Source organism: Cricetulus griseus, chromosome 4 (genome assembly GCF_003668045.3).
Source record: "Cricetulus griseus strain 17A/GY chromosome 4, alternate assembly CriGri-PICRH-1.0, whole genome shotgun sequence".
Taxonomy (NCBI): Eukaryota; Metazoa; Chordata; class Mammalia; order Rodentia; family Cricetidae; genus Cricetulus; species Cricetulus griseus.
Window position 1 is genome coordinate 184,479,250 of NC_048597.1, and position 14,106 is coordinate 184,493,355.

The following is a 14,106-nucleotide window of genomic DNA, read 5'->3' on the forward strand; positions in this document are numbered from 1 at the left end:
TTTTTCGATTGAACCAAAGCAAGATTGGAAAAATTGTCATTTGTGTGGTCAACTGTATAAACTAGGAGAAAACACGCCTTCCTTTCCCTGGTGTGCTTAAATTGCATTTGAGAGCTATTATAGTACAGTTAGCTGCTGCTGATTTTTGTGACTTGGGGCCTGGATTAGGAATCCGTGCCACAGTCCAGAAAGTGTGTGGCTCTTTCTGCTTTTCTCATTCACTAACAATTTATCAAGGAGATTAACAAGCAGCACTAATTTCTCAAGGGTGCTACATCCATTTGTGAGTTTCCATTATTTTCAGTTGTTAGAACTAGAAGCAAAATCTCCATTCTGTTTTTCTCAAAAAAGCACACAAATGATTTGCATTTGATATCTCCTAAAATATCAAAAGAAACTCAACAAAGTTTTGTTGTTTTGTTTTTCTTTGCTTTTTTTGACATATGGTCCTTCTGTGTAGCCTTGGCTGGCTACACTGTGTTGAGACCAGGTTGGACTCAAACTCACAGATCTTTGCCCACCCTCACTCCCAGCCCCATAGTACTGGGATTAAAGGCATGGCACCACCCCTGGCTCAATAAAGTTTTACAGCCTCTTAAAATTGTTTTTGTCATAAAGCTTGCTAAAAAATTATGACTACTACAGAAGGAATAATGAAAAGTCATTTGTCCGTCCCCTCTCTTTATTATTCTTTAGATAAGTTTTTTGATTTTTCGAGACAGGGTTTTTTTGTGTAGCTTTGGAGCCTATCCTGGCACTCGCTCTGGAGACCAGGCTGGCCTCGAACTCACAGAGATCCGTCTGCCTCTGCCTCCTGAGTGCTGGGATAAAAGACATTCACCACCAATGCCCGGCTTTGGATAAGTTTTAAACTGAGATGATCACATTGGATTTTCCTTCAGGTATCTTTTGGAGTGAAAGGTTTTGTATGACTTGAAAGGTGGTTGCCATTCCTTCCCATCCTTTTGCCGTTTTAAAAGTTACTGGTTTAAGCACACTGAGAATACTAACATGGCTGTTAGTGGCATAAGCGTGTCATCCTAGCTATTGGGAGGTGGAGAATCGTAATCTCTAGAGCAGCCTGCCTATCTCAAATAACCAAAACAAACAGGCAAATAAAGACAGAAAATAACGCAGTGGGAACATTCTGTATAGAAGAGTATTTAGCTTTGTCTCACAGCACCCTCTGACCTTCATTCCCTGTAGGTTCCTTTATAAGGTTTTTGTTGATTTGTTTTGTTTTTGTTTGTTTGAGGTCAGTCTGTTATGGTATCCAGACTGGCCTCAAACTGGTGATGTATGCAAAGGGTAACCTTGAGCTCCCTGTCCTCTTGGCTGCACCTGAGTGCTGGGAATATGGGAATGAACTACAATGCCTGGAGGAAGTACAAATTTTAATATAAAATATGATTTTTTTAACTGTTGGCAACTACATTGAAATTTTAGAAAATATTCCATAGTGAGTCCATATGCTGTCCTGCAAACCTTTATGTATTTGTATTTATTGCTTAGTGATTCTTTTTTGTTTGTTTGTTTCTTTGTTTTCAAGATAGGGTTTCTCTGTGTATCTGTCTGTCTAGGAACTCACTCTGTAGACCACGCTAGCCTCAAACTCAGAGATCCACCTCCCTCTGCTTCCCAAGTGCTGGGATTTAGTTAGTGATTCTTTTTTTTTTTTTTTTTTTTTTTTTTTCTCGAGACAGGGTTTCTCTATGTAGCTTTGGAGTCTATCCTGGCACTCTGGAGACCAGGCTGGCCTCGAACTCACAGAGATTTGCCTGCCTCTGCCTCCCGAGTGCTGGGATTAAAGGCATGCGCCACCAACGCCTGGCTTAGTTAGTGATTCTTAAACATTATAAAAACATTCACACCACAGCAAAGTAGTAATAAATCTTGTACAGGGCAGTTGTGGGGCTGGAGACATGGCCCAGGGTTATGAGAGATACTGCTCATCGGAGGACAGTTCAGTTCCCTGTACCTGTGTGGACAGCTTACAACTTGTAACTTCCGCTCCAGGGACTCTGACACTGTCTGGCCTCTGAAAACACTTTTTTAGAAAGGCTCCTGTGCTAAGTGGTCCCTTTTTTTCCCCCTTTTCTCTGAAAACAGGTCTGAAGAGATTTGCTGTCCGTGGAGCATAGCCACCCTCAGATTGTCCACTACTTGTTGCCACAATGCTTGGGAGACTGACTCTTCCTCAACTGGTTTTTGCTACGTTCCTTGGGATTGCTGGAGGATTGTATATTTATCAGCCAATATTTGAACAATATTCCAGAGATCAGAAGGAATTAAAAGAGAAGTTGAAACTGTTGCAAGAGTCAGAAGAAAAGAGGAACTAATTCTGCATGGAGTGAAATTGTAGGCATTGCTTACCGTTCAGTCTGTTGAAATTGCACATGGACTATTAATCAAGTAAACATTAGGTACATTTTAAATAAATAAATCATGGGTTAGTTACTATCTATCTATCTATTTATTTATTTATTTATTTATTTATTTATTTATTGTTTTGGAGACAGGGTTTCTCTGTGTAGCCCTAGCTGTCCTAGAACTCACTTGGTAGACCAGGCTGGCCTCAGAGATTTACTTGCCTCTGCCTCCCAAGTGCTGGGATTAAATGTCTGAGTGACCACTGCCAGGCAGTTTAAGTCATTTATAACATTAGTTCTTTGTTGGTTTGTTTCAGGGAAAGAGCTCACGATGTAGCACAGACTGGCCTCAAGCTCTAAGCAGTACAGCCTCAGCTTTCCAAATGCTTGGATTATAGGGGTGCTGACATTTGTTTTCTAGATAGGATCTGTCTGTGTAGCTCTGGCTGGTCTCAAACATGCAATCCTGCCACTCACTGGTGCTAGGGTTATAGAATATTGTAATGATGACTCCTTCCGATTGGCCAATAGTGCTTTATTTATCAGCCAATAAGACAAACATATACACAGAAGGATCTCCCCCATCATCGTTTCACCACACCTAACTAAAATAAGATGCTTCATTTAAAAAATATTTCTTTTTAGTTATATAATTATGTGTGCTTCACGTGAGTTTTGCACACACGAGTGCAAGTGCCTCTGCAGGCCAGAGTTGTTGAATATCCTAGAGCTGGAGTTACAGACGGTTGTGACCCACCATGTGGGTCCTGGGAATTTCATCTCAGTCCTATGTAGGAACAAATGTGCTCTTCAATGCTGAGCCATCTCTCCAGCCCCAAGATGCTTCACTTTAACGTTCACTTATTTATTTGCTATTTTATATTGTATCAGGACAGGGCAGCAATTTCCTATTGCATAAATTAATTTAGTCAGTATGCTTAATAGTTTTGTGTGTGCTTTTTTTTGAAGATTTATTTATTATGTATACAGTCTTCTGCTACCATGTAAGCCTACGTGCCAGAAGAGGGCGCCAGATCTCATTATAGATGGTTGTGAGCCACCGTGTAGTTGCTAGGAATTGAACTCAGGACCTCTGGAAGAGCAGCCAGTGCTCTGAATCTCTGAGCCATCTCTCCAGCCCTAGTGGTGCTTTTAAGATTCCCCTTTTTTCTCATGGGATCCATGAGCCCTTCTGGCAAGACATATACATCTTAAAAAAAAAAAAAAGATTTATTTATTTACTATATATAGCATTCTGCCTGCATGTATGCCTGCAGGCCAGAAGAGGGCACCAGCTCTTGTTTTAGATGGTTGTGAGCCACATGTGGTTGCTGGGAATTGAACTCAGGACCTCTGAAAGAGTAGCCAGTGCTCTTAACTGCTGAGCCATCTCTCAAGCCCCATAAATCTTATTTTAATTCCCCTGTTCTTGTACAATACAAGCACAAATGTGAGGGTTTTGCCTGTTACATTTTACTAGTTGTGGAGACTGAATCCAGGGCTTCCTGCTGTTGCGTAAGTGTTCTACCACTGACCTATACGTCCCGGTTAGAGATGGTTGTAAACTGCCATGTGAATGCTCCATCCTCTGGAGGAGCAGCAAGTGCTCTTAACCACTGAGCCATCTTCAAGCCTCTGCTTTTTAAACTTCAAGTGTCTCTAAGTGTCCCAGATTCACACTGAATTCACGCAGACAGGGCTTGAATTTGTGATTATCCTTCCTTAATTTCTAGAGTAGCTGGAGCTACAGGCCTTTGTGATATAATCCAGGATGGTATTAAACTCACAGTGTAGCTCAAGTTAGTTTTAAACTTGTCATCCTGCTTCAGCCTTCCAAGTGCTGGGATTGAATTTGTGAACCACCATGGCTAGTTTGAAATGTCTAATCCAGGTATCAAGATTCTACGTGACAGAAGATCTGGGCTTTAAACCAAATCAAACCCCTTTTGGCCTTCATTTGGAAGGGCTCTGTTGGTAGGGTGTTTGCCTAGCATTTGTGAAGCCCTGGGTTTCATGCCCAGCACCTCACACACTGGGCTTAGTGATGCAGTTGTGTAGTCACAGCACTCAGGTGCAAGCAGAGGAATTAGAAGTTCAAGGTCATCCTCAGCTACATAGGAAGTTGGAGGCCAGCCTGGGTTCTGCTGTTTTGCTTCCAGGCCCATCTCTACTTTGGAATCCTTTACCTCCATCCCTTCCTCATATTCTCATCACTTTCCTTGATTTGATGGGGTTTTGTTTTTTGTGTTTGTTTGTTTGAGACAGGGTTTCTCTGTAACTTTGAAGCCTGTCCTGGAACTCACTCTGTAGATCACGCTGGCCTGGTCTCCCAGAGATCCACCTGCTTCTGCTTCCCAAGTGCTGGGACTAAAGGTGTGCACCGCCATTTGGTGATATTTTTATGTGTTCAAAGACTTACTTATTTTGTGGAGACAGTCCCAATGTGCTGCCCAAGCTGGCTTTAGACTCTTCAATCAAGCGATATTCCTGCTCGAGCCCCCCTCTTACATGCCCACTCCCAGTGGCTGGGATGCAGGCACCTTCCACTCTGTCTATCTACCAATGACATCCTTTACTTTCCTTATTGAGACCCTTAATGGGTGTTGCTGGAGTTTCCTACTCAAGCATCTATCTTACAAGTAAGTTCTGGCCTAGTCCATTGTTGTACCCTATGTGCCTAAAAGCCTCTTACTCACTGAAAGCACCTCAGGTGATGAATCGCCACAGTGTCATCTGTCTAAACTCCAAGTCATGACTGCTTGGCTGCTGAAGTGGAGAACCCTGAAGGTGGGCATTCCACCTGGATCATACCAACACTGTGTTGTTCCATAATATAGTTCATTTACTGTTTGTCCGCCCAAAGGTTTGTGTGTGAGAAGGTTGGTCTCCAGTGTGATGGTATTGAAAGATGGTACCTTCTTAAGAGCTAGTTCCTGAAGGAAGATGATTACCTGGCTTTTCCTGGGGTGTGGTGTTATCTTTCTTGTACAAAGAAAAGCCTGTCTGAAGGTCAGAAAATGGAGCTTGCCACTACCTAACCCACAGAGGTCTGAAGGTATTTCTGTTCACACCAGATGAGAGGAAAGGGTAGAAAGAGACCTTTCAGGTCCAGCTTGGTGAAGCCAGTGATTTTATTGAGTTACCTACAGAAGCATGGGTGGCTCCAGGAGCTGCCATCGGCAGAAGGCTCCTTGGACATAGTTGAGAAACTGACTGCACTGTGAGGCAATCCCAGCAGACTGGAGGGGTGACTGGTCAGCAGGTGGATGTTTGTAGTGGGAGGCCACCTGGATGGACAGCTGCATGGACAGAAGCTGAACTCAGGCTTGCCGGCATTTTGCTTGTCTTGGATATGGAATTCTGAAAGCACAAGAGGGCAGACCCAACAGTGTTGAGAGCTCTGAGCCACCTTTGGGTAGGTTTGGCTAATCTCATCCCCAGGGTCAAGATCCAAACTGCTCAAAGAAAACCCTGGTCATCGAAGAGGCCGCCGGGAGGCAGCAGAGGTTTACAGGATGCGCCTGACTTTGCTGGTCTTAGTATGTTATGGCACCCCATAATTTCCCTCTTACAGTGTATTAACTGTCCTAACAGTTTTTAAGGAACCCAGGCTGACTGTAATCAGAATTAGACCATGTTCGCTTAGACTCCGCTGGCCATTGACTCTCAGATTGGTGTTAATTTTTTTCCTGCCTGAATCTTACTGCCTGTCACATCCAGGAACCCCGGAAGGCTACGCCCAGGCTGTCCCCAGCGAGGATGCACAGCCACGAAAAGGCTTTTAGGACAGACCTTCAGAGTCACCAGTGCACGCCTCGCCTCTCCCGGGTCCCCCAGCAGTTTGACCTTTTTATGAATGGCACTTTGGGTCTCAAAACGAAAACCACTCCCTGTGGTTCCCGCATCTTCCCCAACAGGGCAAGAAGACCTGTTTCCGGCCAGGCGAGGGGAGCGGTCTTTTCTGTGACTTGGGGGCCTGTGGGCAGGTGACAGGAGGCGGAGGTGGAGGCCGCGCAGGGCCCGCCCCCACCGCGCTCTCCTACACGGGAAGTGATGTGGGGCCGGACGGAAAAAACCGCCAAGCACCCCAAAAAGGTCAGTCGCTTGGGGTCTCAAGCTCCGTGGAAGGGAGTCCGAAGAGACTGACCACCGCGGGGACGCAACACTTTGAGGACCTAGCATTGCAGGAACGCAACACGCGGGGACAGCACAGAGACAGAGCACCAAACCGGGTGAGCGCAGTGCGTCGTGGGCGCTGCAGGTTGAGGGCGGTCGAGCTGTCCCTGGGGCAACCAGAGATAATAAATCTTTGGACGGGATGCTGGTCCCGTTAAGCTCCAGGGGTTAGGGTCCAAGGTTACCCCAAGTGAAATCTGGGTGCCAGAGTCCCCATAAGGAGGTGAGAGTAAGGTCCTCTCCATCTCCCTTCTGTTCCTTCACTTGGGTTTCCACTTTAAAGTCTTTAGAGCCCTGCTGCTTGCAGGCGGCAAAGGGCTCTCCCTTTTCCTGTCATTCAGAGAACCCAGTCGGTCAGCCAGGTCTTAGAGTCACCCTACCGGGAGGTGGAATTAACACATTTTGGTCACTTTGCCAAGGCCGGGTCTCCGGCGCAGTAGCTGGGTACCGACCGATTTAGAAATCCAGGTCTGAAATCTTGAGACTCCTCAGCAACCCCCTGGCCTTTGCAGTTGGTTCCCTGGAGTATTCTCCACAGGCTTCCCTTGCAAGCCCAAGGGCTAACAGCTGTTCTGAGTTAGCTCTTGAGCCCAGCTGCGTGAGTGAGGCAGGAGGCATTTTTAATCATTTCTTTAAAGCTTTCTGGAGAGTGAAAACAGCACAGGAAAGGTAATCCTCACATCTGGGAGGTGGACAGAGAAAGATTCAGGGTTCAAGGTCAGCCTTTGCTACATAGAGAACTTGAGACCAGCCTGGTTTACATGAGACCTGTCTCCAAAAAATAAATAACGCCAACAAAGAGAAAGGAAGGGAGGAAGGAAGGAAAGAAAGAAAAAATAGAAGAAGCAATACAGCGACGCTGAACACATCTGAATGAGAACTGCTTACTGTATTTTCCCTTGGCCTCCCTCCCTCCCTCACACCCATTCCCTGCTTCCTTTCCATAATCTGTCATAATTTTTATTTATTATATATTCATATTAAATATAAAATATATCACATTAACATATTATATTAAATATATTTATGCTACAATGCCAATTATATATTAGATTAAATATAATATTAAATATATTAATTAAATTTGATTTTTGTTTTTTGAGTCAGAGGTCTCACTGTGTAGCTCTGGTTGGCCTGGAATACATTATGTAGACCAGGATGATCTTGAACTCACAGAAAGCTGCCTCCTTCTGGATCAAAGGTCTGGCCACCTTACTTTTGTTGACCTGGGTTTCTCACTGAATCTGGAGCTCCTTGTCTGGATTGGTTGGGCAGAAAGTCTCAGGGATCCTCCTCTCCCTCCCCAAGCCTTAGGATCATATACCTGCACCTTCACAGCCCAGTGTGAATTTTGGGACCCCAAAGCAGACCTTTCTGATTACATAGAAAGGACTCTGCCCACTGAGCCATCTCCCCCAGCCATTGTTTTGGTTTTGATTTTATGAGACAAGGTCTCACTCTTATACCCAGGCTGGCCTTGAACTGGTTGGTAATAATCCCTAGTCAGCCTGGAAGTGCTGGCATTAATTACAGCTGTGTGCCACCATGCCCAGCAAGTTATTTGTCTGTTTGAGGTCATGAAAATTTGTGCTTATGATTTTTTGTACACCCAGAATTCTTATAGTTTTGGCTGCTCCATTTCATTCTTTGATTAATTTTAAGTTAATTTTGTATGTGGTGTAGTGCAGGGCATCCAACTTTATCTCCTCAAATGTGGATATTGGACATTCACTTTTCCCAGCAGTGTTTGCTGACAACACTAGAAAACAAATCAAATATAAATGTGGACTTTGTAGTCTTCCGAATACCGTATGCCTGTCGATACAGTGGTGGCACCCAGTCCGGATTATTGAACCCATGGAGTTTTGAAGTTGGGGCATGCCGGGACTCCAGCTTTGCCCTTCTTTACGGTTGCTTTTGGCTGTGCAGAGTCCCTTGCATCTCTGTGTGGAATTTAAGGCCAGCTTCTCAATTCTCTTGCCTTGGCTTTAGAACAAGTGTAGGCAGCAGTCTTTGGGAAGCAGACTTTTAACTTCCTTTCCTGATACCTGCCTTCCACATCTTAGTGGATAGCCACTTCACTCCTGTAGAAGCTCACACTAAACACCCTGGGATCGCCCTCAAGTTTCTTCATCCTTTTGTATCCCTTGCCCAACCTGAGCAAATGTTATTGAGTCTACCTTAGTATAACTAATTTTTTATTTTGGTTTACAAACTTTTTTTTTTCTTCGAGACAGGGTTTCTCTGTGTAGCTTTGGAGCCTATCCTTGGTTTACAAACTTTTGAAGTGGATAGGAAATGGCTCGGCAGTTTAGAGCACATACTGCTCTTCCTGAGGCCCCACCTTTGATTCCCAGCGCCCATATCAGGCAACTCACAACTGCTTCTAACCCCAACTTCAGAGAATACAGTGCCCCCTTCTGGCCTCTGCCAGCATTGCACTCATGTGCACAAATTACACACACACACACACACACACACACACACACACACACACACACACAATTAAAAATAAATAAACTTGTGATAGTTATGTTTGCTGAACCAGATGGTTTAGTGGCTAGGAGTCTTGTTGATTTTGCAGAGGACTCGGGTTTGGTTCCCAGTACCCACATACAGCTCATCAACTGACAGTAATTCCAGTTCCAGAGAGCTGATGCCATCTTCCGGCCTCCACAAGCCCTGCACTCAGGTCCTGCATGCACATACATGCAGGCAAAACACATACACATGAAATAAAAATAAACAAATCTTTAAAGAATCTACATTTATTTAACATTTGTGTATGATACGATATGTATGGAGAACAACTTGTAGGAGTCGGCTCTCTTCTTCCATCATTTGGGTTCTAGGGATTTAACTCAGTTTGTACAGCTTGGAGGTGATTGCAGAGCTGTCTTGTCTACAGATGTTTTGGGAGTGTGTGTAATTGAAACAAGGCTCCATTGTGTATCCCAGGACAGTGTGGAACTCAGTGCATAGCTCAGGCCTCAGCCTCCTGCGTTCTGGGATTACAGATGTGCCTCACTTCATGATCACATCTGATACAATAACCATTTCTCTACTATGTCTACCCATTTCTACAATGCTCTCTGGCTGTGTTACTGCCAAAGCCTCTTAAAGCACTTCCAACCTTGTTCTCACATCTCTACAATCTTCCCTCAACACAGAGGTCACTGGTATATGCACACATACACAGATACATATACACTTAGTCTGCTCAGAATTCTACTTTTATCCCAAAATGAAAAAGTTCTCTATGAGGGAGGTAGTGGCACACACCTTTAATCCCAGCACTCAGGAGGCAGAGGCAGGTGGATCACTGTGAGTTCAAGGCCAGCCTATTCTACAGAGTGAGTTCCAGGATAGCTAGGGCTGCACAGAGAAACCCTGTCTCAAAAAAAAAAAGGTCATTATTATTAATCTCTCAAACAGTATTGCTAACCTTGGGGGAGGGTGGTGGCAGAGTGCTGGCTTAGCATGGATAAGGCCTGAGTTCCATCCCCAGCACAATACAAATCCCGAATTTAGGCTGTGGAGGCAGGAGGATCAGAAGCTCAAGGTTATCCTTGGATACCTAGGGAGATCCAGGCCAACCTGCAGATCTCACAAAGGATGGAAGACTGAGGAGTAGGACTGTGTCTGTTGCTTCTCTCTCACCATTGCGTCTACTCCATTCCCTCATGATGGTGGTAGCAGGCAGCCCTCTGCCCTGGCACTGGGACAACTGGGCAGAACTGTTTAGTAGTTGCTGTCCTGTCTTCTGACCTTTTATGCTAGTCTAGGGCAAGAGTGAACTTTTTGGAAATTGAAGGAAATGGAAATTGGCTTCTAACAGAAGTGTCAACTGGTAACATTTATGTAACTACTTTCAGTCATTCATCATTTTTGTGTGTGTTGGCCCATTTCCATGACTAGACTCTTCCATTCTCGGGACATGAACCGAGGGCCCAGCATATGCTAGGCAAGTGCCCTCCATTCACTGGGCTATGCTCTCAGGCCATCCATGACTGGATCCTAATAGCCTGGAGACAGAGTACCACTCTGGCTCACTTTTGAGTCTTATTTTGTAAGGAGTCAGAGGCAAAACCTGTGTCTCTGACCCTTTAATACAGTTCTTCATATTGTGGTGACTCCCAACCTTAAAATTATTCTCATTGCTACTTCATAACTATAATTTTGCTATCGTAATGTAAATATCTGTGTTTTCTGCTGGTCTTAGGCGATTCCTGTGAAAGGCTTGTTTGACACCCCCTACCTAAAGGGTCCCACTCCACAGGTTGAGAACCACTGATCTAGTCTATATTTTTATTTTTTATATAATTTATTTATTTTTATTTTATGTGAATTGTTTTGCATATATATATATATATACATACATATATATATATACATACATACATATATATATATATATATATATATATATATATATATACATATACACACCTGTGTGAGGAAGTCAGATCTTGAAGTTACAGACAGTTGTGAGCTGCTGTATGGGTGCTGGGAACTGAACCCAGGTTCTCTGGAAGAGCAGTCAGTGCTCTTAACCACCAAGCCATCTCTCCAGCCCGTAGTCCACACTTTTCTTAGCAAGTATCTTGTTACAGACCACCATATCCTACTGCTGCCCTGCCTCCCACTGAGTGGGGCTTCCCGCTGAATGAGGAATTGTGAGACTTCCCAGTGAGAATTGAGTTAATTTCAGCCTATAAAGTATGATAACTATTTTTATGTGTTTTGTGTTAGGAATTATTTTCACATAGTATGGGGGATTTATGCTCACACACATAATTCATTTCCCAAATACATTAGACTTGAAAGACAGAACAGGGCTTGCAGGTTAAAGTCTGAGCCCCTGAGAAGAAAGCCCTCTTGCCCTTGTTTAGGTCTGATTGGCTCTTGAGGAAGCAGCTCAAGAGCTGCTTTGTGCATTCACTGTCTCTGCCTTACTAGATTTGCTTGGGCTATGCTTGTTCCTCTGCCTGGCCATCAGGAAATTTGAGTTGATGATCTGGCTTCCCTTAAACTGATTACCCTGAGAGCAGACACTGGAAGCCAAGATAAAAGCTTTTAGTGAACATGATGTACCAGGGTGAGAGATGGGAATGGTGAGCATCTAGTTTGCTGGGGCCTTCCAGTGTGGGGACTCAGGGGCATGCCCATCGTTTTTCTTGTATAATTGGGGCACAATAATACCTTGTATTTATTGCCAACTAAAATTGAGTGTCTGGCCTGAAAGGGATAGGGATTTCCTTCCTTCCTTCCTTCCTTTTTCCTTTCCCATCCTTTCCTTATTCTCTCTCTTCCTCCTCCTCCTCCTCCTCCTCCTCCTCCTCCTCCTCCTCCTCCTCCTCTTTCTTCCCTACTCCCTCTCTCTATCTAGTTGGATCTTGTGTATACCAGGTTATCCTGGAACTCACGGTGTAGCTGAGGATGCCCTTGAACTTCTGATTGTCTGCCTTCTGCTAGGTTTATGGGTATGTGTTACCATGCCTTTATGAAATTCCAATTTGAGAATGGGATTCCAGATTTACCAAATAAAAATGATTAATTTTCTTTCTTTCTTTAATGTTTTTCCCTTTGAGTCAGGGTCTTGCAACGTAACAAGCTAGCTCTTGATCTCCCGGACTGGGCCACTTGATTGCACCATTACACCTCATTCCAAAATACAAATGTAAACAGTTCCTGTTTGTACACAGGAAATGCATGTTAAACTCCAAAGAATGGCTGAGCTATCTATGGCTTGGTAGCTGTGTGTCTCCACACAGAATTTGTTGATGGCATTAGAGCTAGAAGCAAGTAAGAGAAGTGCTGGTCTTCCTCTAGTCTTTCGTAGTTAAGGAGATCCCCATCTGGAGAGGCTAAGTCCATCCATGTTACATAAACTCAGGGATGAGGCCAGAGCTAGATCCAGGACCAGTGACACAGTGCCCCTCTCAGGAAATTATAGGTAGGGCGAGGTGCAGTGCACTTGCTGTTCTTCCAGAGGGCCTGGGTTTGGTTCCCAACACCCACATTATGGCTCACACAACCATCCATAATTCCAGCCCAGCAGATCCAACACCCTCTTTTGACCTCGTCAGGTACCAGGTGAGCATGTGGTATAAACACACACATGCAGACAAAACACTCATACACATAAAATAAATTTTAAACATTTCAAAGAAAATCTGTAACTCCAGTTCCAGGGAGTCCAGTACCTCCCTCTCACTTCCACAGGCATGATTGCGGTGCACAGACACACAGACACACAGGCAAGCAGAGGCCCCTTGCAGAGAAAGTAAAAAGGAAAATCTAAAATTTCCGAAAGAAAAAAGAAAGGCAATCCTGAAAATGGAAGTGTTTTTGTCTGCCACTCGGAAAACCATCCTTCAGGGCCCCCCGATCTTCTTTCACAACCTGGGTGGTTAATTCATATTAAGCCTTGCCAGCTGCCAGGTCAAAGCATAATAAAATTGGTTGCCAAGAGACAGCAAAGTCTGCTTTATCCTGTTTGCTGCGGTCTGTCCCACCTCATGGGCGGGTGGTAGCTGTTCTGGGTGTTGCTGTGCACTAATCTACTATATATTTGTGTCACTAGAGGCAAAGACGAGGTTTCAATCACCTGGTTAAACATAATAGAGCACTTTAAGTCTTGCAGTAGCCTAGCATGGGGAAGTGAGAGGTACAGCTCCAGTCTGTACAGGCCCATAGATATAAACCTCTTGCTTGTGGCTGGGGAGTCTGCTCAGTACGGGCTTGCCTGGCACACATGAACCTCTTTCTGCTCATTTGGGTTACCTAAGATTTGTGCGTTTGTTTGAGATAGTCTCCTGTAGCTCAGGCTGGCATGAACTTACTGAGTAGCCGAGGATGGCCTTCAACTTTGGCTGCTCCTGCCTCCCACTCCCAAGTGCAAGGATTACAGACCTGAGACCCCATTCTTGGTTTATGTGTAGGGATTGTGTGCCAGGTGAGCATTTAACCAACTGAACTACTTCCAGTGTCCTATGTAAAAAATTAAAAGTGTCACAGTAGGAGAAATATGGAAAAATAATTGAAAAATATTAACCCATAGTTGTGGGCAGTGTTTCTTTATTTCTAGATGTGTGTGTTAATTTTCATTCCACATCTTTTTTGTTGGTTTGTTTGTTTGAGACAAAGTTTCTCTGTGTAGCTCTGGCTATCCTGGAACTCACTCCGTAGACCAAGCTGGCCTCGAACTCAGAGATCCGCCAGCCTCTGCCTCCCAAATGCTGGGATTAAAGGTGTGCACCATCATTGCCTGACTTTCTTCCACAACTTATTTGTGCAGTAGTGGTAGCCAGAATGAATGCAGCTGTTTGGCAGTCCCTGGAAAGAGCCTGAGAGGACCCAGCATGGCCAAGCAATCTGCTGGTTGTTCTGAGTGTAACTTATCTTATTAGAGACCAGGCTAACTGTTCATTAGCCCTCTTTACCCTGTACAAGAACATAAAGTAGACTGTGGTGTCTTTTGGTGAACCAACTCATCTCTGTGCCCCAGAGCACATGCTTGAAAGTGGAAGACCCAGCACTGCCAGGGATCACTGGGATG

General features: G+C 44.4%; 2 protein-coding genes across 4 annotated transcripts in view; both read left to right on the forward strand.

The window, feature by feature from the left end:
- Window positions 1-2,462, forward strand: part of Ccpg1 (cell cycle progression 1) — a 57,762-nt gene extending 55,300 nt beyond the window's left edge. For 2 of the 3 annotated variants that reach the window (XM_027411166.2, XM_035443801.1), the window contains one exon: window positions 2,110-2,462. In XM_027411166.2, the coding sequence (XP_027266967.1) occupies window positions 2,110-2,263 (154 nt within the window). In that variant the 3' untranslated portion in view covers window positions 2,264-2,462. The remainder of the gene's footprint in view (window positions 1-2,109) is intronic. The other variant, XM_035443802.1, reaches the window with a different exon arrangement.
- A 1,264-nt stretch (window positions 2,463-3,726) lies between these two features.
- Rab27a (RAB27A, member RAS oncogene family) overlaps window positions 3,727-14,106 on the forward strand; it is a 55,610-nt gene continuing 45,230 nt past the window's right edge. Inside the window, exon 1 of the mRNA XM_027411162.2 lies at window positions 3,727-6,601. The gene's annotated coding sequence lies outside the window, so the exon portion shown is untranslated. The remainder of the gene's footprint in view (window positions 6,602-14,106) is intronic.